The sequence below is a fragment of the Manis pentadactyla genome, chromosome 6 (genome assembly GCF_030020395.1).
Source record: "Manis pentadactyla isolate mManPen7 chromosome 6, mManPen7.hap1, whole genome shotgun sequence".
Lineage (NCBI taxonomy): Eukaryota > Metazoa > Chordata > Mammalia > Pholidota > Manidae > Manis > Manis pentadactyla.
Genome location: NC_080024.1, coordinates 41,572,089 through 41,599,837, shown reverse-complemented (window position 1 = coordinate 41,599,837; position 27,749 = coordinate 41,572,089). Strand labels below are relative to the sequence as shown.

General features: G+C 35.8%; 1 protein-coding gene across 6 annotated transcripts in view; it reads left to right on the top strand.

Annotated features, from left to right (window-relative positions):
- Window positions 1–25,991, top strand: part of LOC130684078 (uncharacterized protein C2orf66-like) — a 109,385-nt gene extending 83,394 nt beyond the window's left edge. The window contains exons 1-8 of one of the 6 annotated variants that reach the window (XM_057503747.1): window positions 1,018–4,983; window positions 11,022–11,151; window positions 11,697–11,873; window positions 15,886–15,933; window positions 16,404–16,516; window positions 22,057–22,193; window positions 23,413–23,611; window positions 25,018–25,991. In XM_057503747.1, coding sequence (XP_057359730.1) covers window positions 16,411–16,516; window positions 22,057–22,193; window positions 23,413–23,592 — 423 coding nt within the window. In that variant the 5' untranslated portion in view covers window positions 1,018–4,983; window positions 11,022–11,151; window positions 11,697–11,873; window positions 15,886–15,933; window positions 16,404–16,410 and the 3' untranslated portion in view covers window positions 23,593–23,611; window positions 25,018–25,991. Of the gene's footprint in view, window positions 1–1,017; window positions 4,984–10,419; window positions 11,152–11,696; window positions 11,874–15,885; window positions 15,934–16,403; window positions 16,517–22,056; window positions 22,194–23,412; window positions 23,612–25,017 lie in introns of those variants that run through there. The other 5 variants (XM_057503745.1, XM_057503746.1, XM_057503749.1 and 2 more) reach the window with 5 other exon arrangements.
- Window positions 25,992–27,749: the final 1,758 nt, after the last annotated feature.

Here is a 27,749-nt window from a genome sequence, read left to right as displayed (position 1 = left end):
TCACCCTTTTATGTCTGAAAAATGCTCTCTTTATTCCTGATTACTTTGATTATTCCTAAAGGTAAAACCATAATAGTAATAAGGTTTTGTATGCAGATATAGTTCATATGCAAGTGTATTATTTTTATTTTCTTAAGTATGGGTTTTACTTGTTAGGATTATAATAATGTATTTTTCTTTAAAAAGCTATTCTTGAAAGATAGGATGTCTAAGATTTTCTCCCAAAAAGTATAGGAGTGGCAGTGAATAGGATTATAGGTGAAGTAAGATTGGTCATGACTCGATAATTTTTGAAGCTGGGTGACAGGTACATGAAGTTCATTTTACTATTTGTCTACTTAAATGTGTGTTTAAAATTCTCCATATAATAAAGTTTGACTTGTCATTTACTAGTTGTTCTCTCTGGGAGCTTTTTCTGTTGATTCTAGCAGATATTTTCAGATATTCTAGAATCAGGCAGATGGAAGGCTTAAATATTGGCTCTGCCATATAATAGGTCTATGGCCTTAGGCAAGTTTCTTACAGCTCTTATCCTCAGTTTCTCTATTTTCAAAGTAAAAAGGTGATAGTCTTTCCTGCTGTTTTTCTTTTTAATATATTTAGTGTCTTACCTTACATGCTCCTCTTAGGAATTAGGGATGGTTCCTTTTTCATTTTGTTGCGATTTTATTGCTGTTTTAAGTAGGGTCAAAATAAATATTTTTGCAACTTAGTAAAAATTATTATTTTTGTTAGGACAAATTTCTAGAAGTAGAATTGCTAAAAAAAAAAAATCCAGTTAGTCTTTTTATGTTGTTAAAATTTTAAAGATTAAGCAAAGTTGGTTATTTACTTAATTAGGAATATTTCTCTCTTTCCAAAACATGGCTTGTTTGTATTGATTTTTTTAAAGTATGGACAGTTATGTTCATTATATGAAAAATTACTTCATTTAAAATCAGTTAGAACACTTTCACAAAACTGTATAAAAGATCAACGTATTCTATTTTTGCTCACCATGTAATTTACATAGTAATGTACATTTCTCTGTCTCTTAACTAAATTGCTGAAGACTACTTCACAATTTCCACTTCCACTGGCTGTTGGTGTGATCGCTTTTGGGTCAGCACATTTATACAGGGTTCCATGCTTTGTCTTCATTCCTCTTTTACTCCATGCATTATGCAACTTCATGTAAATTGGATTTAAGGAATGCTAATGATGATTTAAGGCTTTAGAGTCAGTAATAAGATGAAATGAACAGATCATCAATGTGGACAGCAAGATCCTTTGGAGAAGACAAGTCTATTTTTACAGTATTGAAAATAGGAAATTAGTTTTGTAATGCTTGAGGAAAGTAGTTGAAGCATGGTTTTGTTTTGTGGTGTGTCATCTGTGTACTAGTCATTTTTGAAAAATTAGTAAAAGCATATAGTGGCCACTGTCTTTGAGGATTCCTCTTCACATCAAGGAATCTGCTGACTGGCCATGGCAGTGATCTTCTACACAGTCAGTAAATGTGGCAGTTTGTAATCTCCCCTCAAGCATTTTGCTTATTTCATAAAACTTTCTTCTGAAAAGTGGTTACTTTGTATTTGCTATTTCAGTATACATACTGAGAAATCAGTCTTTAAAACTGATGAAATTTGCAACTTTTGGTTTCTCAAAAATGAAATAGCCTAAAGAGTCTGGTCAACTTTTGGCAGCCACAATGAACAGAGTAGATCTTTTTGTCTTTTTTGCATCTCTAAAAATACAACTTTTAATTCTAAGGAGACATGTTTTCATGGTAACTGAAGCAAGATTAATTAATGGGTGGAAACATAATTCAAATTCAAAACTTAATGAAATTTTCTAGTACTTTTTAAATGCAAACCTTTTTTTATGGTCTTGGTGAATATCAGGAGACCATTGTAGAGATCTGTTGTTAAATGTTAAGAAAATTTTCATAGATATTTACTTACTTGCATTGGAGCAGTTCAGTTGTTCTATCTATGCCATTTTATTTAATTCATTGACAGCATGGTTGCCAAAAGTTCCTCAGGTCATGATGGACTGTTAACTGAATTTCAGTTGTCAGAAAAAACTCTAGGTTTGCATATTTTTGTCTAATGTGGAAAGTCAACATGATAAAGTGCAGTACCACATTTGATATTTAAAATTATACTATTAATGGAATAACAGTAGACAAATTATTCCATTAATAGCATAAATATAAACACCTGAATATATTGGAGGCTTTTCAGCTGTTAGGTTTAACAATGGAATCTTAATTTGCCAAAATGATTGCTATTTGACAGAAAAAGTAGTAATATTTCTATTTCATTTCCAATTTCCTCTGATTTTTAGCTACAGAAGAGTAGAAAGTAGGTAATGGAGTGAGGTATCTTTGCCTTAAGATAGAATAAACTCAGGCTGAGGTATACTTGGCTTATAGAGCTCTTCCTTTAGATGTGTATGCTGTAAATACCCAAACCTCTTGAGATCTTAAGTTCTAGTAATTTCACAGTTTGTACCTGTAAATTTTGTCCTTGTTAGTACCCAGGGATGTCCTAGAATACCAGGTTCATTTCATCTGCTGTTGCATATGGATTCCATTATAACCTCTCAGCTGTTATGCCCATAGTGGGTTATCGCCACTTTACGGACCCCACTTATCAGTAGTTCCTCAAGTCCATGTTGTTTTTGCATCAGTTGAAGAGGGTCTTGCTATCACAAGGGTTGTAAATCCATTTGATTCCTTTGCTATCTTTCCCAACTTCATACGTATTGTTCAGTATTCATATTTTCACTTACACTGAGAACATTAAAGGGAAGTGATAACCTCATAGTGGACATGGGAGACATACCAGGCTCTTGTTTATTTGAGAGAAGTAGCAAAAGGAACAAATACAAAATGCTTGTGTTTTCAGTACCTGAAAAGAAAGCATATTTGTTAGATTATACACTTGTCCCATGGCATATCACATACATATTTAAATAAGGATGATGCATCTGCCTCTGATTAACTATACATGTACCCATAAACAATTTTTCTACATGGGATATCTTTTGTTTTTTCAACGATATTGCAATCGTATTTCAAGTTATAGGTTAAATGTGACATTCATTTCTGAATTTGAACTTAGACCTTTATGCAGCAAGAACTTTTAAAAACTCATTAATTTGGCTCTTCTATTGATAGCCATAAGCATTGTGTTTATGTGATCTAAATTCTCCTGGTTAATACTGCTAGTGAATAAAATGTAACAAGCTAAACTTTTTCATTTGTGAGTAGTATATTAGCTATTTAAAGCAGCAAACTAGGTACACTAATTCTTACTAGAATATTTTTATGTGAATGTGGTTATCAAGTCCTGAAGTCTTACTTATTCCAACAAAATGCTTTATTTTAGGACTGCAAAAAGGATTCTAATGAAATATTTTATAAACAACAGTAAGTTGAGTCTTTAGCCATTGTATACATAAATGTACAAACATATATATACACACATTAGTGTATAACACACATATATATATATGTGTGTGTGTGTGTTATGCACTAACATTTTGACAGGGTCTTCATCAAGTCCTGATGCACTTTTAACCCAAAAAACTACCAGGGAAGAAAGGAGACTTTGTCTGAAGATTAGTGAGATGTTTCTGTCACTTGAGAAAAGGAAAGTCCTTTTGTCTTTATAAATTGTTTCTATTATGTTTACAATCTATATTAGCTGGTAAAAGAGCACAGCTTTATTAGTTAGCAATGTTACTAAAAAATGGAATTATTTTTTGGCAGTTATGTATTATCTAATTCAGAGTTTTGTTACAGTTTTATTTAGAATTTGTTGAATTTTAAGTTTGTTTTGTGCTGATAAAAATTATTCCTGGACCCTATTATTAGTAACTAGATCAAATATAGACTAGACAGGAAAAACACTCAGTAGTTTTAGTGTTTTGAAAAGTTACTAGTATTTTTACTAGTTACTAGTATTATAATTTGGAGCTGATAGTATGGTGAAAATCATTAATGCTCTTTTTTTCTGGATATTTTTCATGCCAGAAATTAAGCAGGTTCTGCTCTTTTCTTGGTTGTCATCAGAATGAAAATATTTAAAGCAGTGGTTAAAAAAAAACACTTGTGCCTGTCTAACATTGATTTTGAGGCTCTTCAATATATATTAATCATGCATTGATGAATCTTTCTTTTTTTCACGTTTTGGTCAGATTAAATTTATTTGTATATAATGGAATACCTTTTCTTGATTGAGCTACACTATTACATCTACATGACATCATAGTAGGGAAAAAATAAAGAATTGTGGTAGTCCTAGTAATGTTTGTTGTTGATTATCCTATCACTCATGCAGACGGCAAACATTTCTACCACAAACATACACTTAATGTGAGGCAGATTATCTGATTTGTTCATTATCTAGTTCCTATACTTTTCTCAACTCTTGAGATTTTCACTTACATAAAGCATAGTATATTCATTGCACTTTACCACTCATGAGCACTTGTTACAGAAGATTATCAGGGAAAATAAAAGGAGGTAAAACTTAATTTCCAGGTTAGTTCTTGAAAACTTGTGGGAAAATGGGGAAACACAAAGATTATGAGATGAAAACTAGGGCTCATTCCTGAATGTGCAGATAATTCAATTGCCCTGTATTTTCACTCGGCATTAGGCTTAAATTAGTGGAATGTTGTGCTTTATTTTTGAGGTTTAATGAAAACTTTACTGCATTTGCAATTTGAGTAACTTGTTATTAAAATCATTTCGGAAAAATGTAATGTTTTGAGACCTTCTATGAGTGGCCATTAGTTGGTTATTTCTCATCAGCATTTTTTGTTTTTTCAGTGTTTAGATTTATAAGCTTACATACCATAGGAAACAAGATATCTTGTGAAGTTTTGTGGGGGAAGTCAATTTGGAGAACATGGCACACTCCTCAGGGAGCAATAAAAGTATCTTTGTATTGTGAAATTATACCTAGACAGAAAACTTCCTTGCGACACAAGGTAAATGTAGTTGATACTTTTACAAAATAGTGAGATGATTGGGAACTGAAATTTTATCCTAGTCTTTTTGAACAAAGGATGCTATTTCACATTCTGTAATAAACTTTTATTTATATATATTATTCATGCATTCTTGTACAATAAGTTTTAACAGACTGAGAAAATAGGAAGTCTTTGAGGCTACTCCTGTTCTTTACTTTTAGTAAGATTGGTAATAAGGAAAGAAAAGATAGGTCAGTAATCAGATCTGAATATATGTACTATAAATGCTCAAGAATTCACCTTTTTGTGATATATTATGAATACAGAAGACTGAGTTTTATATTATTAATAACAGTTTTAAAATGGAATAAAGTTTTGAAAATAGACTGTTATTTCATTAATTGTATAAATGTAACAGTAAACTTGAATTGATAACATGTCTTTCAAAAGTTAGGTAGTAGTCTAAGCTATATCTTCATTACATTGTCTACGGTTGAAAATTTTTAAATCGAGTACTTTCTAAAAGTGCTTGGCATGTTATGCTCACAAAAATGACTATGTTTTGAAGTACCAAGTAACCAGTTAATTTTTGATGACTTTGTATAGGACTTGATATATATGAATCGTAAGTATTCTGTACTGATTCTGTATATTGTAACTTTGAACACTTATGAAAAACTATCTGTTGATGTATTTTGATTAGTGTAAATTTGTTTGCATATTCGAATCCTAATCTTAGTTTAGGAAGTCAAAAAGTAGCCATGTTTGTAAAGTTCATATGCTATTTTTTTAAATTTTGGTTTTTGTTTTTATATAATAGTAATGTTGTAGTAAAGGATTTATAGACAAAGCATTGGAACTATTAACTCTTCCAAAGCCTAAATGATAGGCGTATTTTGTAATTCATGTTGCACTTGTTTTGTTTCATACTGAACTTTTTACATCCCTTTTTTAGGAGGAAAAGACACATTTGAATTGTTTTTAGCATAAAACTCTACATTGGAAAATATAACTCTTCATATGGTTAGCAAAACATGCTTTGCTACCAAAGCTAAATGAAACTAAAATACCTCCAGATATTTGTGCCAATGAACATTTCTTAGCATATTGGAATTAAAATAAAAATAATCTTTATAGTATTTTTCATCTAGGAAATTAAATGTGTAATTCATCAAAATTTATATTCCACACCCAAATTTTTCTTTAAAAATATGTATAGTTTCTACCATAGTATATCTGATTTCCTGAATAATGTTCTCTGATTTTATTATTTAAAAATTAGTTTATCTAATAATTATCTTTCATTAATTAAAATAATCATTTGAAGTAATGCTTCAGATTCTTTGTGATGTAAAATTTTAAATTTGTTGCACAGAACACTTTTAGTAACGGTGACTGTCATTTATATAATGCAGTTTACTAATAAATTTTTAATTTTCTATATATATCCTTTCAGTCCCTTTATGCATCAGGTATTTCACAGGAAAATTACCCACTAGAACCTAACATATAGTACAACAAACATTTTTAAATGCATATCTTAAAGGAAAATATAAAGCAATCAAGATGTTAATGCTAAAGTGTTAACATTGATATTGTGGTATACTCATTAGAGAAAAGTAAAATTATGATAGATCCAGAAACTGTTTATCTGGTAGAAATTCTTTAATTTCTCTCTGTAGAAATTCTCAAAGGGAATTTCAGTCCTCATATTGTAGTTTTTCCCACCACTTAATGTCACTTAACTGCTTCTATGACCAGCACTGCTAACGCAGTTTACATAAGTAAGCTTGGAAGTAAAGAGGCAGCAGAGAAAGCCAAATATTAAAATGTTTGGCCTTGAATTAAAGACAGTTTATCTATTTTCAGGTGAGGACTGCGTAATATTAGTAGAGATGATATACAGACTTAAAAATTCAGTGAACATTATTTTCTGAGCTGAGTTTGTCCTTTGTGCTGAATAATTTTATCCCAAGTAGGAGATGCTGTATTTAACATAACCATACTTTCTAAACATAGTCAAATATATATTTGTTGGAATATTGGTAGAAATAAGCATGTTTTCTTCCACTATGGAGGGGAAGGAAACTCCAGTGTTTAGTGTATATAAATTAGGAAATTGTATGGCTTATTTATTTACTTTAAAAAAATATATGTTACTTAAATATGTTATTTTGAAGTGATCATATTACAGTTTCTTAAACTTATGACTAACTATATAAATGTAGCAGTGTACCCATGAGAAACCAGACCAAAATTGAATGCATATTATCACTGTGACCTTGAACTTATAGTTGTTTGGGAGAAAACTGACTGTGCCTTAAAATGAAGGAATGCCCTACAATTTTATAACTGTATGTTTTATTATGGGTGGTCTTCTCATATTGGCCCCAAATCCTTTTCTCTAAAATTCAGTTACATTTATAAATTACAGATCCACAGATTACTGAAATAGGAAATGTGCCTGTTTTGGACAATGATCCCCAAAATTTTGATGGCACACCCTATCATTAAGAAAATGCTTAAACTTCCCCCCAATAAACATACCACTACTATACTAATATGTAAATAGAAAATTTAGACATGATATATTTTAATGCCTTCCTAATTATAATAGCTTCATAATATCAATAGCTAATAACTCAAGGCAGAAAATATATTTAGAGCAATAGTGAATTTAAATAGATTTTTAAAATAATCTTTATTTTTAATGAAGAAAAGTAACTTACTATTGAATAATTGACGTGCAATATTGTATTGGCTCAGGTGTACAGCATAGTGATTCTATATACATTATGAAATGGTCACCACAATCTAGTTACCATCTGTCATACAAAGTTGTTACAATATTATTGACTATATTCCCTATGCTGTACATTATATCCCAGTGTCTTATTTATTTTATAACTGAAAGATTGTACTTCTAAATTCCCTTCACCTATTTCATCCATCCTCCTACCCCACTCTCCTCTGGCAACCATCAGTTTATTCTTTGTGTCTGTGATTCTATTTCTATTTCATTTTCTTTGTTTCTTTGTTTTTTAGATTCCACATATAAATGGAATCCTAGGGTATTTGTCTTTCTGTCTGACATTTCATTTAGCACAATGCCCTCTAGGACCATCCAAGTTGTCACAAATGGCAAGATTCATTCTTTTTTATAGCTGAGCAATAAAAACCCATTTACCATTAATCTATCAATGAACTTGAGGTTGCTTCTCTATCCTGACTATTGTAAATAATAGTGCAATGAACATAGGGGTGCATATGTCTTTTCCAGTTAGTGTTTTCATTTTCTTCAGAAAAATACCCAAAAGTAGAATTGCTGGATCAATTTTTGTTTGTTTGTTTGTTTTGTTTTTTAATTTTTTGAAGAACCTCCATACTGTTCTCTGTAATGGCTGCACCAATTTACAATCCCACCAGCAGTATACAAGGGTTCACTTTTTCCACATCCTTGCCAAACTTGTTATTTCTTGTTTTGTTGATATTAGGCACTCTTGCTGGTGTGAGGTGATATCTCACTGTGGTTTTGATTTGCAGTGCCCTGGTGCTTAGTGAAGTTGAGTATCTTTTCATGTATCTGTTGGCCATATAAATATCTTCTTTTGATAATTGACTATTTACATCCTCTGATCATTCTTTAATCAGATTGTTTTTTTAAAAAAATATTGAGTTACATGAGTTCTTTATGTATTGTGGATGTTAACACCTTATTGGATACATCATTTGTGAATATCTTCTCCTATTTAGTTGGTTGCCTTTTCATTTTGTTGATGGTTTCCTTCTCTGTGCAAAAGCTATTTAGTTGAATGCAGTCCCATTTGCTTGCTTGCTTTTTCCTTTTTCCTTTTTTGCTTTTGTTGTCCTTGTCTGAGGAGACAGATGCAAGGAATTATCACTAAGATCAATATCAAAAGCTTACTTCCTATATTTCTTCTAAGAGTTTTATGGTTTCAGGTCATATATGAAGTCTTTATTCCATTTTGAGTTTATCTTTGTGTATGATGTAAGAAAGCGGTCCAGTTTTGTTCTTTTGCATGTAGTTGTCCAGTTGCCCAATGCCATTTATTGAAGAGACTGTCTTTTCCCCATTGTATCTTCTTGCCTCCATTGTAATAGATTAGTTGACCATAGAAGCATAGAAGGCTTTATTTCTGAGCTCTGTATTCTATTCCATTGCTCTATGAGTCTGTTTTTGTTCTAGTATTATATACTGCTTTGATTAATGTAGCTTTGTAGCGTAGTTACAAGTCCAGGAGCATGATGCTCCTGCTTTGTTCTTTTTTCTCAAGATTGCCTTAATTATTCAGGGCTTTTGTAGAAAGGAGTAACTTCTTGTCAGATCTGATTAAATTACTGTTTTAAATTCCTGATGAGCCTGACAAAAGGGTAGAAGTGTCAGCACTGGTATTTTCTTTTGTTGGTTTGTGCTTGCATTACTGGCATTATTTTCAACTCTGTTGAAAGGAGAAGTTTCTTGTTAGGAGTAGTTTTAAGCGGCTTATTTTAATAGATTACAATAGTTATGTTAGTTACAACTAAATAACATATATATATTATTGTATGTAAATATACATAAAATGTTAATATAACTATTATACATTTTAGTATATGAATAATATATATTTAATAATTTAATCCATGAATCCTTTAACCATCTAACATACAATGCAATGTTATGATATGCTTAAAGTGAACAAGTGAGTGAAAAAACTACTGGGGCGCCCTGTTGCCTACTACAGGCTGTAGAATATCTACTCTTCTCAGACTATATTCCACATACTATGTGCGGCCAGCTGTGATAAAGGCTGAGTGTATACATCAATCCACGTATAAAATTTTAATATAACTTCAGCATTTTATTAAAAATAATAATAATAAAGAGAGAAATGTGGTATCCACATATAAATCAAGTGTAAAAATCAAATGAGTATTTATATTTGAACTGTTTATAGTTCATAATGCATGAGCAAAACCAAAAGTTTCTGTGATGACAGCCCTTGTACTGTTCACCATGTAACTTATTCACTATGTAAGAATTTGTTCTCCATGTAAGAACTTGTTCGTTATGCTTCAGAAGATTGGAGACTGACGAGAATTAGGCTTGGGGTGGATTAATGATTGTGCATTGAGCATTGACTCCCCTATACAGAATTTTATTGTTGTTAACAACCATTTGATCAATAAATATGAGAGATGCCCTCACAACAACAACAACAAAAAAGTACACACTTCCAATTGTAAAATAAGTAAGTAACCGGAATGTAATGTAAAGCATAAGGAATATAGTCAAAATATTGTAACAACTTGGTATGGTGATAGCTGGTACCTAGAATTATCATGTATATAAATGTTGAATCACTGTGTTGTACACCTGAAACTAATGTAATGTAATACTGTTGTCAACTACCCTTCAATAAAAAATAATTATCTACACACACAAAAAATTTTAATACATTAGTATATTAGGTTAAACACATGAAAAGGAATTATGTTTTCCTTCCACATCCCAAAATGTTGTTTTGCACATCATTAGAATGCAAACTTAGTTAATATTTTTGTAACCTTTTGAGGCTGTCTTTGATAGGTTTCTAATATCCTTATTTACTTATATTAACCCAAAAGCAAAAATGAGGTTTGGGGACGAGGAATAGACTATTATTTCTTATAGCAGTAATCTCATCAGTTCCCCTTACCCCATTCTTCCTCCTTGAGGACAGTGTGAGGAGGGCCAGGTGACCCATGCATGTGCAAAAGGGGCTTTTGGTTTGATTTTGAACCACAGGAGAGGAACCCCAAAATCATGAATCTGGGAATTTTTTACAAAGCTACATGCTGCTCTCCTACCCTCCTGAGAGAGAAAGAGATGCCTTTGCTCTCAAATGTTTTACAATCCTTTGGAATGTAAACAGATAGCTCCAGGTTTCATCTCCCCATAAAATGTAAACACGTGGCTCCACCAAACAGGAGGCAAAAGGAAACAGAGCACTGAAGGTAAGTGTTTCTGTGAAAAGGAGACATTATCTTCATAGCATGCAATTTCCTTTGCTCAGGAAACCACACCATGCAGAAACATGAAAATACTCATGAAGCATTGTTTCCCTGATAGTCTTCATGGGGTACAGAAATAATGCCTCTCATTCTCCTGGCATTACTGTTGGAAACATTTAATGACCAAATGAAGTGAGTAGGACAATTTAATGTCATTACTTATAATCCTTCAGCTGTGAATTTTTGGGTAGATTGGATAGGAAAAACTGGTAGGGCCATCATTTGGGAGTTCTTATACTGAAGTTTGTTAGGTCTTTGTGTTTAGAAAAGTATTAATGGGAATGTAATATGCAGGATAGAAGGGAAGTGAGTGAGGTAGGAGAAGGGGATCATTTACAAAACTGCTGTAAAATTTGAAATACTAGTAATAATGTCTAAACTCGGGTGGGAACCAGAAAATTGTGAACCAATGCAAGGGTGACCCTAAAGTGCTGGGCTCCCTAGGCTTAGCAACTAATTGGATTTGGTAGGTAAGCCTCTGAGTTAGATTTGACCTGGCAACTTACCTGACTCGCATGAGGTGGAGGATATGGAGACAATTAAAATGTCTTAAGATGCTGCCAGCCAATGGCCTATCTTAATTTTCACTATCCCCAAGATCTTAGGTTCTATAACTACAAAGGAGAGTGTGCAGAATGTTTTTTCTGAGTCTCCTCTCCATTTTGTTCTTTTTTCAGCTTAATGCAATACATTACAGTTTTAAATTATTTTTAAAAGTTCAAATTGTTCTAGTCTGACCGTGATGCAGTAAGATCTTCAGGTGCTAAAGTACAACAAACTGGAACTTTTCATCAGACATATGCTGTACTTCAACTTTGAAGGAAAAGAAACAAATAGTAAGAAAATGAAGAATTGTAAGTAATTTCTTTTAATAGACATCGCAGACCATACAGGGTGTGTATAGACTGCCTTGTCACCTGTGCTTTATCCTTTTAGCAGACATTCATTGAGTATCTGTTGAACCAGAATCAGGGCCAGACACATTCACATTCAGCTTCTCATTTCATTCTCCATAAAAATCCTTAAAGAGAGGATTATTATCATCACATTTCAAGAAAGGAAATAGTGTTAAGAAATGAAGCAATTCCCTGAAGTAGAATTCAAACCAGATTGGCACAGAAATAGAGTTCTTCCTGAAGATCTGCAATATGTAGTAATCAATACTAGTTCATCTACTACTCTGTCAAAATCTTTTCTGACCATACTAATTATTCCTCTTGCTTTGAAAAAGAATTTTTTTCCACTGATCTTCCCCACTCTTCCTTTTACTTTTGCTATACTTTCCCTCAGAGATTTCTTTTTACTGTATGACTTAGTGATCTATTCTGGGTGGATGACTCACCAAGTTAGACAGCCTTGCTCCCTCAGTTCTGTGTCTTAAGTATTTCTGAGTCAATGGCACTCTATTTAGCTTTGCTAGGACTCTTTATCCATAAGTTATGGCTAGTAATATTACCTTACAAACCTAGCAGTTGAATTAAGTGGAATAATGGTACAAATGCACCTGATATAAAAAGTGCTCTAAAATGATAGGTGCTTTCCTAGCTCTCCAGTCTCTAGTTTTCTCCAAACTGGACAAACTCAGTTTCAATTCACTGTTGAAATTTAACATTATAATTTCTCTTGAACCCTAATTAGCAATTCCTTTTAGTTTTCATTTTCCTATTAAATCCTCCCAATTACACAGGTTGAAAATCCATTCATTTTAATAATCTCCCTTTGCCTGTCATATCCAATTAGTTGCTAAGCCTAGGGAGCCCAGCACTTCAGGGTCACCCTTGCATTGGTTCACTCCTTTCTGGCTCCTGCCCTAGTTTAGACCGTCATTACTAGTATTTCAAATTTTATAGCAGTTTCATGAATGATTCCCCTTTCCTAGCTCACCCACTTCCCTTCTATCATGCATATTACGTATTCCCATTAATCACTTTTTACATAGCAATTTAGCATTATCACTCTTTTCGAAAACCTTTTAATCTACGTGCATGTTCTGTAAGCTACAGTCCAAACTCTTTGACATTTTGACCAATCTACATTTCCAGTCTTCTTCCCTACCATTTCCAAAGATATCTCCTCCCCACACAGTTAGTCTAAGAAACAAATGTACGTTAGTCTGCTTGGGCTGCTATAACAGAATACTATGGACTGGATGGCTTACACAACAGAAATTTATTTCTCAAAGTTATGGAGGCTTGAAAGTCCAAAATCAATGTGCCAAAGATTGGAGGCTAGCACTTCAACATATGAATTTTGAGGGGACACAATTCAGTCCATAGCAAAAGTGATAAAAAGAAGCAACAAGCAGAGTCTGCCACACAAGCCTATTGAGCTACTACATTTATTTTGAGTATCTCCTCCCTTTTGCTACTTCTTTATCCTTGTTCAGTAACTTCTTCCGGCCATCTCTCTGTTATCAAAATTTTCTCCATAAAAAGACACCTGTTGCCACAGTCAGGACTGATCTTGTTCCTACTTCTAGCTGCCATAGTTCCATATGGGAGTCATCAAATAAGATCTTGTAGACTCTTTATATGCAGTTCTTAATGACAGTGACATTTATTTAACGTCTATTTGTCAGGTACTGTGTAGCCCCTTTATATATATCGTTTCTAATTCTTTCAACAACACTACAAAGTTGGATTACTTCACATATGAGGAAATTGAGGTGCAGAGAGATTAAATAATTGCCCAAGAGAATGGCGGAGACATGTTTTGAACATGGATAAGTTTGGTCCTGCAGTTCTTTCCACCACATCATGCTGCTTCTCCAAATAGATTGTCTGTGCCTCCCAGGCAGTGATCACATCCCTTTCCATATACCTCTTTGCATTCCCACACTTAGCAATGTGTGTTTTTACATTGTAGAAATGTGTTAAATGTTTTTCTGAATGAATGATAGTAACAATGACCCAAGGTAGTCCAAAATCCTGATTTAACAAAAACAATTATGTCCATAACAAAATTGCCTATGTGCTGTTAATTGTTGAAGCTGAGCAGTAAGTACATGGACTTGCATTATTCTGTTCTCTTTAATTTTTATGTGTTAGCATTTATAAAAATTCTATTTTTATATAAATTCCAATTTTATATGAATTCCATTAAAGCCTTAAGTGTGATATAATATTCATTGGTTGGAAGGCTCACTATTTTCCGGATGCCATTTTTCTCCAATATGATATGTAGACTAAATGCAATCTCAGTCAAAATCCCAGCATGCTATTTTTCTAAAAATCTACATGCTGATTCTATAATTTACATGGAGAGGTGAACAATTTTGAATAGTCACAACTTTGAAAAAGACTCACACTACTTGATTTCAAGCCTACTATAAAGCTATTGTAATCAAAGGCAGTGTGGAAAAGGCAGAAGGACAGATACATAGGTACATCAGTGTAACAGAACAGAGTGTTCAAAAATAGATCCAAAGTTTTATAGTCATCTGATTTTCAAGAATGGTTCCAAAACACTCCAATGGGGAAAGAAAGGTCTTTTCAACATATAGTGCTGGAATGACTAAATACTCATATGGAAAAACATAAATAAACCTGGACCCTTCCTCACATCATGCACAAAGACTAATTTGAGATGACTCATAAATCTAAATGTAAAAACTGAACTCTAAAGCCTCTAGAAGAAAATATAGGATACTATATTGTGACATGATGGCAGTTTAAGGTGATTAGGCAGAATAAAAAAAGCAATGATTTAAAAAATTTTTAAGTCATACTTCATTGCAATTAAAGACTTCTGCTTATCAAATGACGCTGTGAAGAAAATTTACAGGCAAATCACAGACAGAACCATATTCCTGATGATGGATTTGTTTTCAGAATACATACAACACTTCTACAACTCAGTCATAAAACCTCAAAAAGCCAATTTTAAAAACAGAAGTCAGCAGGTAATGTTCTTTGCAGAAGCTAGAAGGTCCCCCCGCTGCCACCTGGGAGCACATTACTGTTGGAGCATGAAGATGGCATCATCTCTGCTCTGAAATTTCTCGTGGGTTTTTCCTGAGCCAGACTCACAGAATGTACTTTTGAAGGGAAAGGTTAAAAGTCTGCTCTTCTGTTTTGTTTTATGGAATAACATTTTATGCACCTAAAGTGCGAAAGAGGTCACAGAATACTGGGAATTAACCATTGCTTTTTTTGTTGTTGTTGTTGGGGAGCTGATGTTGGTTTTGTTTTTTGAGGGGATTCTGTTGATTTTTTTTTAAGGATAAAAGCTCACTAGCTCTATTTCAGAGTTCACAATTGATGAATAGCACTAAGAAAGAAAATAATTTCCCCACTATGCCCCAAAATATCCAAAGAAACACCCATCTGAATTGTCCTCAATTTTTTTCTTCTCTGAAACTACTCCTTATATCATACAAATTTTGTGCCTGGAACTTTACATAACACTTTAAGAATGGTGTTTCTTCCAGATACTTAAATAATTTTATTAATGGGTTAAAAAATGTGGTCCATTACAAAATTATGTGACTCATCGATAGGGTCTTATCTAACTTAATAGTTCAAAATAGAATCTTTTCTCATCCCTTTTATATTAAAAAAATTAATATAATTTTACTCACATAAAACCTCAGGTTCATAATAGACATTTCAGCCCAAATCCATTTTGTTGTTATGAATTGGATGACCAAGGAAGCTCCACTTTTCTCAAAAGGGAATAAAGAATTCAGATCCAGCTTCTAAGTCTAGACATGGCGCAACGCTTTCAGTAGAAGCTGAAGAAATTGTAGAGAGTTACGGGTCTTTTTCCTGCATGATTGACCTGACATCTTGCTATTCCTTGTCTCAGTTTCCTGTATGTTAGTTACCAAGAAGCGGGTGGCTAACACAAAAATTTATTCTTTCACAGTTCTGGAAGCCGGACATCTGAAATTAGCATCACTGAGCCAAGATCAAGGTGGGTGCAGGATTCACTCCCTCTGGAGACTCTAAGGAAGAATCTGTTCCTTTCCTCTTCCAGCTTCTGGTGACTGCCCAGATTCCTTGGCTTGCAGCCTCCCCTGCAAAACAATTTAAATAGAAAGGGGTGTGTGGTCATAAAATTGCCACATTCCCTGCAATCTCCATTGCTTTGTGTACGGCAGCTAGATTGCATATTAACTTACATTTGACTGGTTCATTTGAATATTCAAGTCAAATAAAATATTTATTGTCCACCTACAGTTTTCTCTTCCCTCTTTGTTAAAATATGACAGTATGTAAATCTTTGGATGAACAATACAAAATAAAAATATAACAAAGCTCAAATTTCAAAGGAGCATTTTAAGAATCTAAGCTCAGATTTTACCTGAAGAATTATTAATTCCATGAACATTTGTGATATGCCTCTCTATGTATATATATTATGTCATATAAATTCTATGCCAGGCATTATATGCCAAGTTCTGAAGAACTGATGATGAAAAAAGACCTGGTGCCTACTTCAGGAAGTCCATGTGGGGGACGAAGAGACACGTGGAAGCAAATCCTAATTCAGCAAGGTAAGAGCCATTGAAGTGACTAAGTGGCTTCTTTTTCCTCAGAAGTGATATTTGAGGTGATCCTTGAAGGACAGGGTGTTCCGAAGGCACACAGGAGTCAGAGAAGGCATTCCAGGCAGAAGCAACCGCAAGGTCAAAGGCACGAAGGTAGAAGTGTGGGTGGTGTTCACTGGCGAGGTCAAATGGCTGGGAGGGTACGACTGGCGTTTTTATCATCAGCAAGAGCTTAGACTTTATCATACTGGCATCAAGAAGTCCCTAGAGGTGGGAGGGATGCCAGTAAGCTTTGCCTTATCAGTGCAACCTTGTCTTCCTGTTGTCTCTGCTCCAGAGTCAGTTGCAAAGCCAAAGATGTTGTCGACCACCTCAGGCGCTCTGCTATAAAAGCAGACTGCCTGCTGAAAGCTGTTTGCAAAGCCAAAGGAAGTGATGTAGTAGTCTATATTTTAGGAGTAATCCTTCCCTCCTTTATTATGACTATTGGAGATACCAAAATGGCCTGACATTATGGGGAATTGGGAAACTGTTGCTCAAATCCAGGTCGAGAGAGTTTGGTTTATACCTCAGTCAGTGTGTCAATCAGGATGTCCATTTTCTTGCTTTGTTTTCTCTGAGCTGACTTCAGATCAAGTATGATTATCATGCTTTTTGTTGCCTCTGCATCCCCATCGTACTTGTAGGAGAAATAGCTTAAATTTAGGTCAGGACTGAACAGTACGTGTGCTGGCTGCCCCTCTCTGACTAGCGCGTGTTTCTCAGGAAGGCTGGTGGCAGGGAGGAAACAGGCCAGAGGAGGGACCATGGGAGAAGGAAAGGCCACTCCCAGGTCCCAGCTGATGACAGTGAAGGCCTGATGAAAGCTGAGGCTGAGGCCAGCCTGTGAGGCCAAACTCTCTCAGGGAAGGATAGCCGCCCCACCTAGACCTTGTCTTTCTTCCTTTACACATCTAGGCTTCTAGAATTGGCTCACACTCTTGCCCTGAGAAGTAAAAACATGTGTAACATGTTTTAAACAGAGGGAGGTCTTTTTTCTTCTTTAATATGCCCCTTCAGCAATTTTAAAACATTTTAAAGCAAGAGAACAGCATTTTTAAACAAAAGGATAGCATTTAAGCAAGAGGATAATATGTTTTAAACAGAAGACAGCTAAGAATAAAAGAAATTTCTACATGATCAATAACTAGAGAATTCTGAGGGTCAACTCTGTAATTGGAGGTACTCACACTGCATTGTCACTGCCGAAAGGGACAAATGGTTGACCATATTATAGAGATGTTTGAGAATGTCATGGGAATTTTTTTAAAAAACAGCTTTGTCACCCCTGGGAACAATTCCAGTGTTTTCAGTGGCTCATGGGATCTGGAAGCTTTGTGTGGCCTCACGATGTGAGGGGTCATCCTCTCCTCTCCCATCCATCGTGGTCACTGAGTGTCCGCTGAGCCAGGGCTCTTTGCCTCTGCTCTGTGCTTGGCAGAGACCTATGTCTTTTCTCCCCCCTTCTCTTTAGCCTACCCTCGAGCTGAATTCATCCCACTGCCACAAAAAGCAGATGTGATTGCTATGAGCGGAATGCTGCCTGGCTCACTCTATTAATCATATCAACTTTTCTGCAGTTCTCGTCATCACTGAGGAGGCAATCTAAAATAATAAGATTCCCTTTCTGTTACTCAAACCTGGGGAAAGAAAAGGACGTCAAATTCTCATCGCTGTTCGTGATATACCTAACTAGCTCTATCGGCTCTTCTTTTTTTTTTTCCTAATAGAGACAGGAAGGGTTTGAAAATATTATATAGTCCAACAGAGACAGTTTTAATGTTTCTCTCTGCCTCCCAGAATAGCCTCTTCACTGCGTGCCCTTTCCTCACCTTTACCAGTATGTTTGAATTTCTAATTTAAGTTTATAATTCAGTGAGCACATATTTATTGACTTTCTTCTGTTTGTAGCCCTGTCCCGAGAACTCTATTGTCCTGTCAAATTCTAATTGAGAAATGTCAGCAAAACCCTTCATTCTGATGCCTCTGGGTGTGGAAGAGTCTTTTTGCTCAGACTATCCCAACTGCTACTTTTACAAATGTTCTATTTAATGAAGAGACCAAATGGAATAATTTGGAGCAGAAACTGACGGCTTGGGAACCTGAACTATCCTTATTTTATTTTCTTCTCTGTTGATTGAAATCACTGAACAATAAATTGCAACACATCTACTGAATGCTGTGTTGATACATTCTGAAGAAAATATCATCAGCTCTCTCAATAACACATTCTGCTCTTCAAAAGAGATATATATTAAGACACAAAGGTTTTAAAACCGAATGTTTAGAAATATGTCATTTATTTTAACAATCAGGGAAACACTTTTTAGTAACAAGGTTATAATATGTGTGTTGGTCCACTGAGCCCTTGAAAAACTTTAAATATTTCTTAAAATGGGGAGCTCTTAAAAGGTCAAACAAATGTGCTGTGTTGTTATACAAACATAGCTAAAGCTATGACTTATTTATAGATAAATGGCTTTGCAAGTCTTATTCCAATTTATTCAGTCTTTCCCATTTAAAAAGTGCCTTGTCTATTTCTCGGGTTCAGTGCTCGGCACTGGGAAAGCAGAGATGAGCCTTGTCTAAGGAGTTTGCAGTGTAGTGACTTGGCTATAATCTCACTTAACAATTTAATACATATTATTAGATCCTTTAACTTCAAACTCTGGAGTTTAAGTAATGATATTCCAGGGTATTCATTTACTCAATTAACTACTGATATTTAAACAAACTCAAGTCTCTCACATTAAAAACAATGACACCACCACCTTCTCCGGATTCCACTGACCTCTCCAGCTGCTTCCTTCTCTCTCCCTCTTCACAGCTAAACTTCTCAAGAGCTTGGTGTCCCCACTCTCTTTCTTTCCCCTCCATCCCTCACTTCCAGTCTTTCACCTCCATCTACCAAAACAACTCTAAGGCTCCATGGGCCCTTTTCAGTCTCATTTTACCCAATTTGTCCCTTCTTGAAACACTTCTTTCTTTTGCTTCCATACTTTCCTGGTTTCCCCCATATCTCCAGTGTCTTTTTTTGTATAGATGCTTGTATATGGCTGTTACTCGTTAAAATTTCTCAAAGCCCAACTCCTAGCCACCTTTTCTTCTCATCTGCTAATTTGTACTGAGGTACTCTCACCCATTTATATGCTAACAATCCCATATTTACATTTCCTTCCCACCCCTCCCCTCTGAACCCAGACCTGGGTATCCTGTTATACACTCTCCATCCCCACCTGGAGATCTCAGCAGCTCCTCAAACTCAGTGCTCCAACTGGAACTCCTGATCCTCGCTCCACTCAGCTGCATAATCCTGAACCCTGGGAATTGGTCTGGAAATTCTCTTCCCCTTAGCCCTGCCTCCCATAGGATCTAGTATACTACCCATCCTTTCAAGATACCTCCGGGATCCACCCACATCTCCGCATCTGTGCTACTACCCAAATCTAGCTTAATGTCTCGTCCTGCCTTAGACTACTGCAGTAGCCACCTAACTGGTCTCCCACATCCCTCTTTTCTCACTTAGTCTGTCCTCCCCACTGCAACGCTTAAAACCCTTCGATCAGTGAGCATTGCTTGCAGCAGAAAGATCATAATCTGACTCCCTGACCAGCCCCATTTTGCAGCAGGCTGCCCCCTGCTCCCTCTATTCCTGGTGTGCTAATTTACTTTCAGTTGCTTTAATGTGCCATGTTCCTTTCAGCCACAGGGCCTAGCACAGTTGTTTACCTTGCTTGAAGTTCTTCCCCCTCTGTACTCCCTTGGTAACTCCCACTCATCTACCACATGTAAGGTTACTTCTTCATAGAAGCCCTCCTGACCCCTGAGACCAAATCAAATCCCCCTTCCTACACTCTCATAGCCCCTACTTTCTCTTCATAGAAATTATCATCATTTGGATTTATAATATTTATATCACTTATATTTGTTTTATAAATTGTTTATGTGTTTTGATTGTCTATATTGCCACTAATCTGTTAGTTCAATGAAGGTAGGGCCTGTATTTATTATTCTTACCATGTTATCCTCAAAGCCTAGTGCAGTGCCTGGCATGTAGTAGGAAGTCAGTAAAAATTTGTAAAATGAACAAAGAAATGAACAAATGAAGGACATAGTGACTTTCTCAAAGTCAAGGTAGAAAGTCTGAGACTGGACAATTTCTAGAGACTTAATAGCCAATCTCCAGTCTAGATTACTAGCCTTCTCACAAAGAGCTTTTCCTGGATTGTTCTGAATTACTGGAACCAAAGCAACTTTGTAACTCATCAAGTTCGATTTCTCAACCCTACCATTTTCTATAGGTAGCATTTATTCAGCAAGAGGATGCTGTCGGTATTGTAATTTTTCTTTTTTCCATGATACACATGCTATCTTTTTTCCCTATTTTGAAGGGTTGTTATGATAAACCATGCCACTACTGAAAACTTGCAAAGCTTCCTGAGATTCTCAGAAGAAATATAAGGTATAGGTCACAAAAGCAATTTTGTCTCTTGGAGTAGAATTTCCTATTCAAAAAATGCTGTTAATTTGAAAAGCTGATATTTGCAAAAGAACATTCTATTAGGTGGGATAATCTTCATCATATTCCTAGCTGCTGTGTATACACCGTCTTTTGAAAGTGAAAAAGTAGAAAGCCACTTGGCTGCATGAAAGTGCCTGTGTATTTTATAAAAAACACATAAAATGTTCCATGGTTGGAGGAGAGGTTGCTGTATTTATAAGAGAAGCAGGTTCACTGTTACCCCTGAAGAAGCATGAAGTCATGATTCTCAAGGGTCTTTGTGCCATGGATGAAAATGGAATCATTATTTTTGAACTCCGCCTGCTCATGTCAGAGACACCTACCTGCAACTGGTCCACTGCTTATAAGTAGCCGTGATTGCCTTGCTGATTGTAGGTGGGGTACCAACCAGGGCTAGCCAAAGCCCAAACCTGGTAAGTTTTATTAGCCCTTCTGTGTATTTCATTTCCATTTCATGCCTTGGGGTGGGAGACAATGTCTACTTAGGCCAGTGTGGTCTGTGTCTGTCTCAGATGTGTGTGTACAGTGCATTTCTTGGTTTGGGGTATATTTTTCCTTTCCCTTTGGAGACTACTATCTTAACACTTATGAGTAACTTAAGATTTGTTTGCTTGTTCTTTTTTATGAAATGCATTTTCTTTGGAGAGGACAAAGTGCATTTTTTCAAAGATGAAAATCCATACTTAGACTTTGTAGGTTGTATTCATAATTGCTTTGTGTATCACTATGTAACATTTTCTTCCTCATGGACTCTTTTAAGCTAATCAGCTGTATCTGGGGGGCTTCATAGGCAGATGAATCCAGAGAAAATCAAGTCTGCAAAATTAGGGTGAACTGATACACTACTTCTTCATTGTCTGTCTTTTAAAAATGTTTCTTCTTTCTCTTTTCTGATTTTGCTCCCTTCTTCTCCTCTCTCCCTTTTCTCTCCTCTCCTCTCTATTCTCTCCCTTGACTGCCGATATTTCCCTCGTCCTTGCTCTAGCTCAGCTTCATTCCACCATTCCCAAAGCATTCCTGCTGCTGTGTGTTGGCCTGGCACTACTCGCGCTTGCTCATGGAGCCATGCTGAGAAACGAAGAGAAATGGAAACCCCTCAACAACTCCCAAAACCGAGATCTGGTGAGAATATGCTCAGGGACAGCTGAGAAGCAGGGTGGAACAGGCCCCTCTCTGGGGTTATGCACACTGCACTCTGCTCGACCACAGTGGAGAGGAGGCTGCCAAGCTCTGGGAAGACCCTGCGAGGGTCTTGCTAGCCTAGTGGCCAGTGTCCTATTGTTCCTCTGGCCAATTTACATTTGTTTCTGTAAGGAGAAGCAAATGTATATTTACAAAGGATCTTACACACACACAGCACATTACATTTGTAAATGATCTTACAGAACACACTGACTTTATAGCCTTAGTTTCTGATACATATACAAAATCAAGAGGAAATTGCTTTTTGCATAGCTTAGATTGAATTGATAATAAAGCAGATTCTCCTATAACCAACACATGCAAAGCTCAATTGCAAAAACTGAAAGTTGACCTGTAATCTTTGGTAGGCATTATTTTCAACATAAGGCTGTCTAGGAAGAAAACCATAAAGATATCAGTAAAAATTCTCTTTTAAAAATATGCTAAGTTCAATAAACATACTAACATTACTATTTCAAAACATAGTTTCTCAAAGAAAATTATGTGAACTATAAGAACATAGGATTAAAACAATCAAATAGCACTTTGCACAGCTTCTGTGCAAACCGTTAGACAAACAGATTCATGGTTACCCCTGAAGAAGCATGGAGACGTTATTCTCAAGGGTCTTTGTGCCATGGATGAAAATGGAATCATTATTCTCCTCCAACCACGGAACATTTTATGTGTTTTTTATAAAACCTTTTCCTAAAGGAAAGCAGGAAAACCCAGGCATGAAAAGAAACTGTAGCCGAAGACAGACTGGGACATCCTCATTCTTCAGAGAGGGTGCGACGAGCTCTGATCACTGTGGTGTTTGATTTAATCTCTGGCTTCAGTACTTAGAGGTGCTAGCAAACAACCCTTTGACCTTGGTGCTACTAAGTAGTTGATATTCCTCCCTTGATTTCCACAAGAATGGTGAATTACCTTGCTTAGGGCTGAAATGTCAGAAAGAAGGCATGATAATTGACAGTGGAGAGGAAGGTGGAATAGAAGTAACCAAAGTTTGTACTTCTATTTCGAGGTTTCCCACTTCCTTCCACTTAGATTAGGACTAATGTTAACTCAGGGGAAAAACGGAGATGGGGAAAATATTCATCTCTGAGCTTTTTGTATGTTTAATTTTTATATGGCACTGAACATTTTCTTTCTTCAGTTTTTCAGAATCCTTTGTGCATATTTTAAGGGAAGAGGTCTTGATCTTGGGAGGTTCCCAAATACTTTCGTCATGAATGAGAATCCCAGACCTGTGTGTTTTGAATCAGAATTTATTGCTTCTGCGTTTGCAGATTATGAGGAGCAGAAAAACTCCTTTCCCAATTTCCTCAAAGGCTGACTGTTTCTTCTGAGCACAGGTAAAAATGATCCCTTTATTCCCAGGATTTGTCCAAACATCCAACTTAGTCATAAAGAGATTTTAAAAGTATTTATTTGAAAATGATTTTTTTTCCCCTCAGAGAAATTAGTGCTCAATTCTGATGATACTCATTGCTGTTAATATTTGGATTTGGTTCAGATGTCTATGATTGGGTTTTAAAAAGAAATGATAGTTATGATTTTTTAAGAATAGTTTTCTTGGGAAGAGGTATATTAAAATAGTAGAATTATCACCTTTAACAGGACTATTAAATATAATGGAATACCGCACACTTTTACCTATATCTTTTTTTCAGACTCAGGTCATATAGCTAAAGTTAGGTAGAAAATCATATATAAAGAAATATGTGAATTGTACAGTTGGATAAAATAGAAAGAGAAAGTTAAAAGAAAGGGTCTCTGGAGGAGAAATAATAAACATATATTTGAGCTTCAACTTCCTCACCTGAAGAAACAAAAAGGAATATTAGTAAAGATGTTATTTTTCTCATAGGAAAAAAATTAGAAATATATGAGATTTGAGTTTTGTTAATCTTATTCTTTTTGCATTCTTATCAAATGAATGCTTACTATTTATAAAGAAACAGGCATGGCACATTACAAGAAAATACACTATGACTCTAGTTTATTAGCGTTTGTTTGGCTGAATAATAAAGGAAACTGAATCATACTTGAAATCTACTCCCCATTCTTCCATGGTGTGGGTGTAGGGATGAAGTTGTGAGTAAGCACCATTGTTACACTGCATTGTGCATGTGAAAATATTTTGATTATTAGTTCTTTTGAGTGTGATTTTTAAAAATAATGATAGTCATTCTAAAAAGAAGACGTAATTTCCCATGTGGCATATGCACTTGAAAACTTATATCCTGAGGAAATAGAATAAGCAGAAAGATGTTAATGAAGGATTACCTTGACTTTTCTCACATGTGGGCCCTAGGCTATCAGACACTAATACAGAGAAGTAGTTATGAATACCACAAGGGCTACTTCAGTGTGAGAGAGGTGTGGATACACTTTGGTTGTAAGCCTTCGTTTCTTCATCTATAAATTGCAGGTGCTAATCTCTAACTCACAGAGGTATCAGAGAAAATATCAAATGAATACTTCCATGTGAGCATGAAATGAAGTAATATTTAAGGCAGGAAACAGAGCAAGCACCCAGTTGGTAGTGTTGTGATATAACGGATATTAATTGGCTTTGTGTAAGAAGCTAAGCAAATGTTTGGAGAATATTTCATAATTACAAACTCTCCTTTCCTAACATCTCTCATTAGAAAATGAAAAAACAAAGAGTTTTCACTGAACTATGTTGATCTTTGGGTCTTTGTGGTGTTTGTATAGTTTTTATTTACTATTTCATAATATTTTCTTGTTCTTCCAGGTTCTGGCTATTTTAGAACTACACGTGAAGCTTCTCATTAAAAAATTTTAATCATGGTCGTGGCTAAACATTTTTTCCCTCTACTTTTACTTGTCAATGTGTAATGATTTTATCCTACATTTCCAGATTTACAGATAAATAGATTGGCCCTTGGGACATAATCTGACTCAGGGGTCTATTTTTGGAGGTTTTTTTCCCACTCTATAACCATGAACATTGATGAAGAACACCGCGGATATTTTGTAAGAGGTACAAAACATAACGAGTCAAAAGAGATGATGATCTTCTAAATTACACGTGTACTTGAAGCTTGTCTTTAAAGCTTGTCTTGTATGCTTATTACCTGTTATCAATCATTGTTTTTATTTCAAAGGGACTTTGCAAATTTTTACTATAGTTCATCATATGTAATAGGTGTTTAGGCTTAAAATTTGTCTTCTTCCTAAAGAGGAGATGCATTCCCACTTTCAGCAATATGTTATTGAAAGGTCTCACAATCTAAGTTTCATACCAAGGGAGAGTAAGTGATAAATATCCACAAAAAAGTTGAAATGGAAAACAAAGAAATTTGGGATTCTAGGAATTGCTAGGGTCTCTGTGAGATGTTCTCTGCCACTATGTTTAGAGGTGGACATTGTGCTACACCAAATATCCTAGCCCCGCCCCAGCTCTGGTTCTCTCTTGCACACAACCTCCTTAAGAAGGGAGAGTAGAAATGGGTGGATTTCCCTTCTTTTACAGCCAACCCTGTCCTCCTCCCAACCAGCTGGGGCTGAATTATTCTGATTCTCATATCCTCACTTGGAATAGCAACTTTTCCTGTATCTTTATGGAGAGCTGCATCATTTTCTCTGTGATTCCTGAATGCAAACATGGGTGTCCTAATCACACTAACCTGTACATTCCAAAATAGTCTTCTGTGGCTTTTTTGTGGATGATTGATACTGAATATAAAGAATAAAATATTTATGCTAAGACAGATTTCTGTGTCTGGTTTAATATGTTCTACTATAACTAGTTGATATATGTCTATTTTTCCTGGAGGGATGCCTGAGGCATTTATGAGCAGAAATCATACCTAAGCCATTTATATTTCTTCAGCACCCAGCATAATGTCTGCCATGTAGCATGTGTTCAACAAATACTTATTGAATTGAAAGTAAACATGTGCTATTCTGCTATTGTTTACCCAGAAATGGAAGCTACTTCTAGTTCATGTCAAGATTATGTTTTTTACCATTTAAGAGATAAAAGTAATCATTGAGGAGCTATTCTTCATAAAAATATAAACTATTCAGATAAATGGTAGAGGGGTAGGGAGCATTTCACCCCTGTCCAGTTCCACTCAAGTACTAACCAGTCCCTGTTTTACCCTTTGCTTTTTGCCCCCTTGCTCTGGGTATCAAGACCTCCGCAAAGGGAATACTTATCAGTTTCAGAGCCTTTAACAAGGATGGGAATCCACATGGGACTTTCAGGTGTGAGCTTGCAAGGTCTCAGGGCAGAGGCATGCATCCTTCTGCTGGAGAATTCCTCACAATTGGCAGGTGGCTGTTGCAGTGACAACACTCCATACTGACTAGAGTTTATCCCTCGTAATGCAATTGGCAGTTGGGGAATGACATGTCTTCATTATATGCGACCATTTAGCATATCTGGTGTCCAGACACTATATGTTAGTCGTTTCCACACCCTGCTGGATTATCCGAACCTCCCTACTCTAAAAGCCCCCTGGGAACTTGATTTTGCTCTTGGCTGAGAACAGTTGCTAGGAAAACAGCAGAAGTGTGGTGTTTCCTCCATTGAAAATAAATGTTTTACAGATGATCTAGGCTCTCAGGTGGTCTGCAGTAATTCTCTCCATGGGTCCTTGACAGCCTCTCAGCATTGACTCTGCTCCTCATTGATGAGTATCTCATCCCCAGGACATGGCCTATTGTCCCCTATCCCAGATCTGGGGTGGTCAAGAACTGTTAAGGGTGTGAGCTTCTACCCTATTTGTAGGCGACATGGTAGCCTGCTACAGTTTCATAGACCCTGACAGGCAAGAGACTCCTGGGTCTGCGGTAATGGACATTATTTTCACGGCAAGGCAGGCAGCATAAGGTTGGCATTCACACTGGATCTCCTCCTCCTACAAGTATTGTGGGTCCCTGTGGAGGTGAGTACAGGTATATGCTGGGCATAAGTAGGCTTGTGCCACAGCTGATGAGCCCAAACTTAGGAAATTCTCAATGTTAAAGGGAACTACTAACAAACATGCCCAACCTTTGCAACAGAGGAAACATTATTTATATTTTACTGGTTAGAAAACAAATCTGTCCTTACCCCGGAGGGAGATAATATCTTAGTCTTTTAAGGCTCTTCTACAGACCTCCTTGAAAAGATAACCCAGAATGAAAGCTGTCACAAACTTCTGCAGAAAAGTGATTAAACTACGGGAAAATTATCTCCTAAATATGGTCACACCCCATCCTTGCTCATCCCCTTGATGAAGAGAAAGGATGAGGTCATCTCCTCCCTGTGTATTCTTAATTGTATTGTCATGGTGGAAATTCAATATTCTGCTTTCTTTAGACATTGTATTTTGAGTCTCAAAAACCAGTCTGAAAGTGGTAAAAGTTTCTTTTTGCTATTTTCATTACTGCTCTAAGAATTCCACTTTATCTCAAGGTGATATGGATGCCTCTGACTCACCAGGGGAAAAATCACATTCAAGGAAGTGGAGAAAA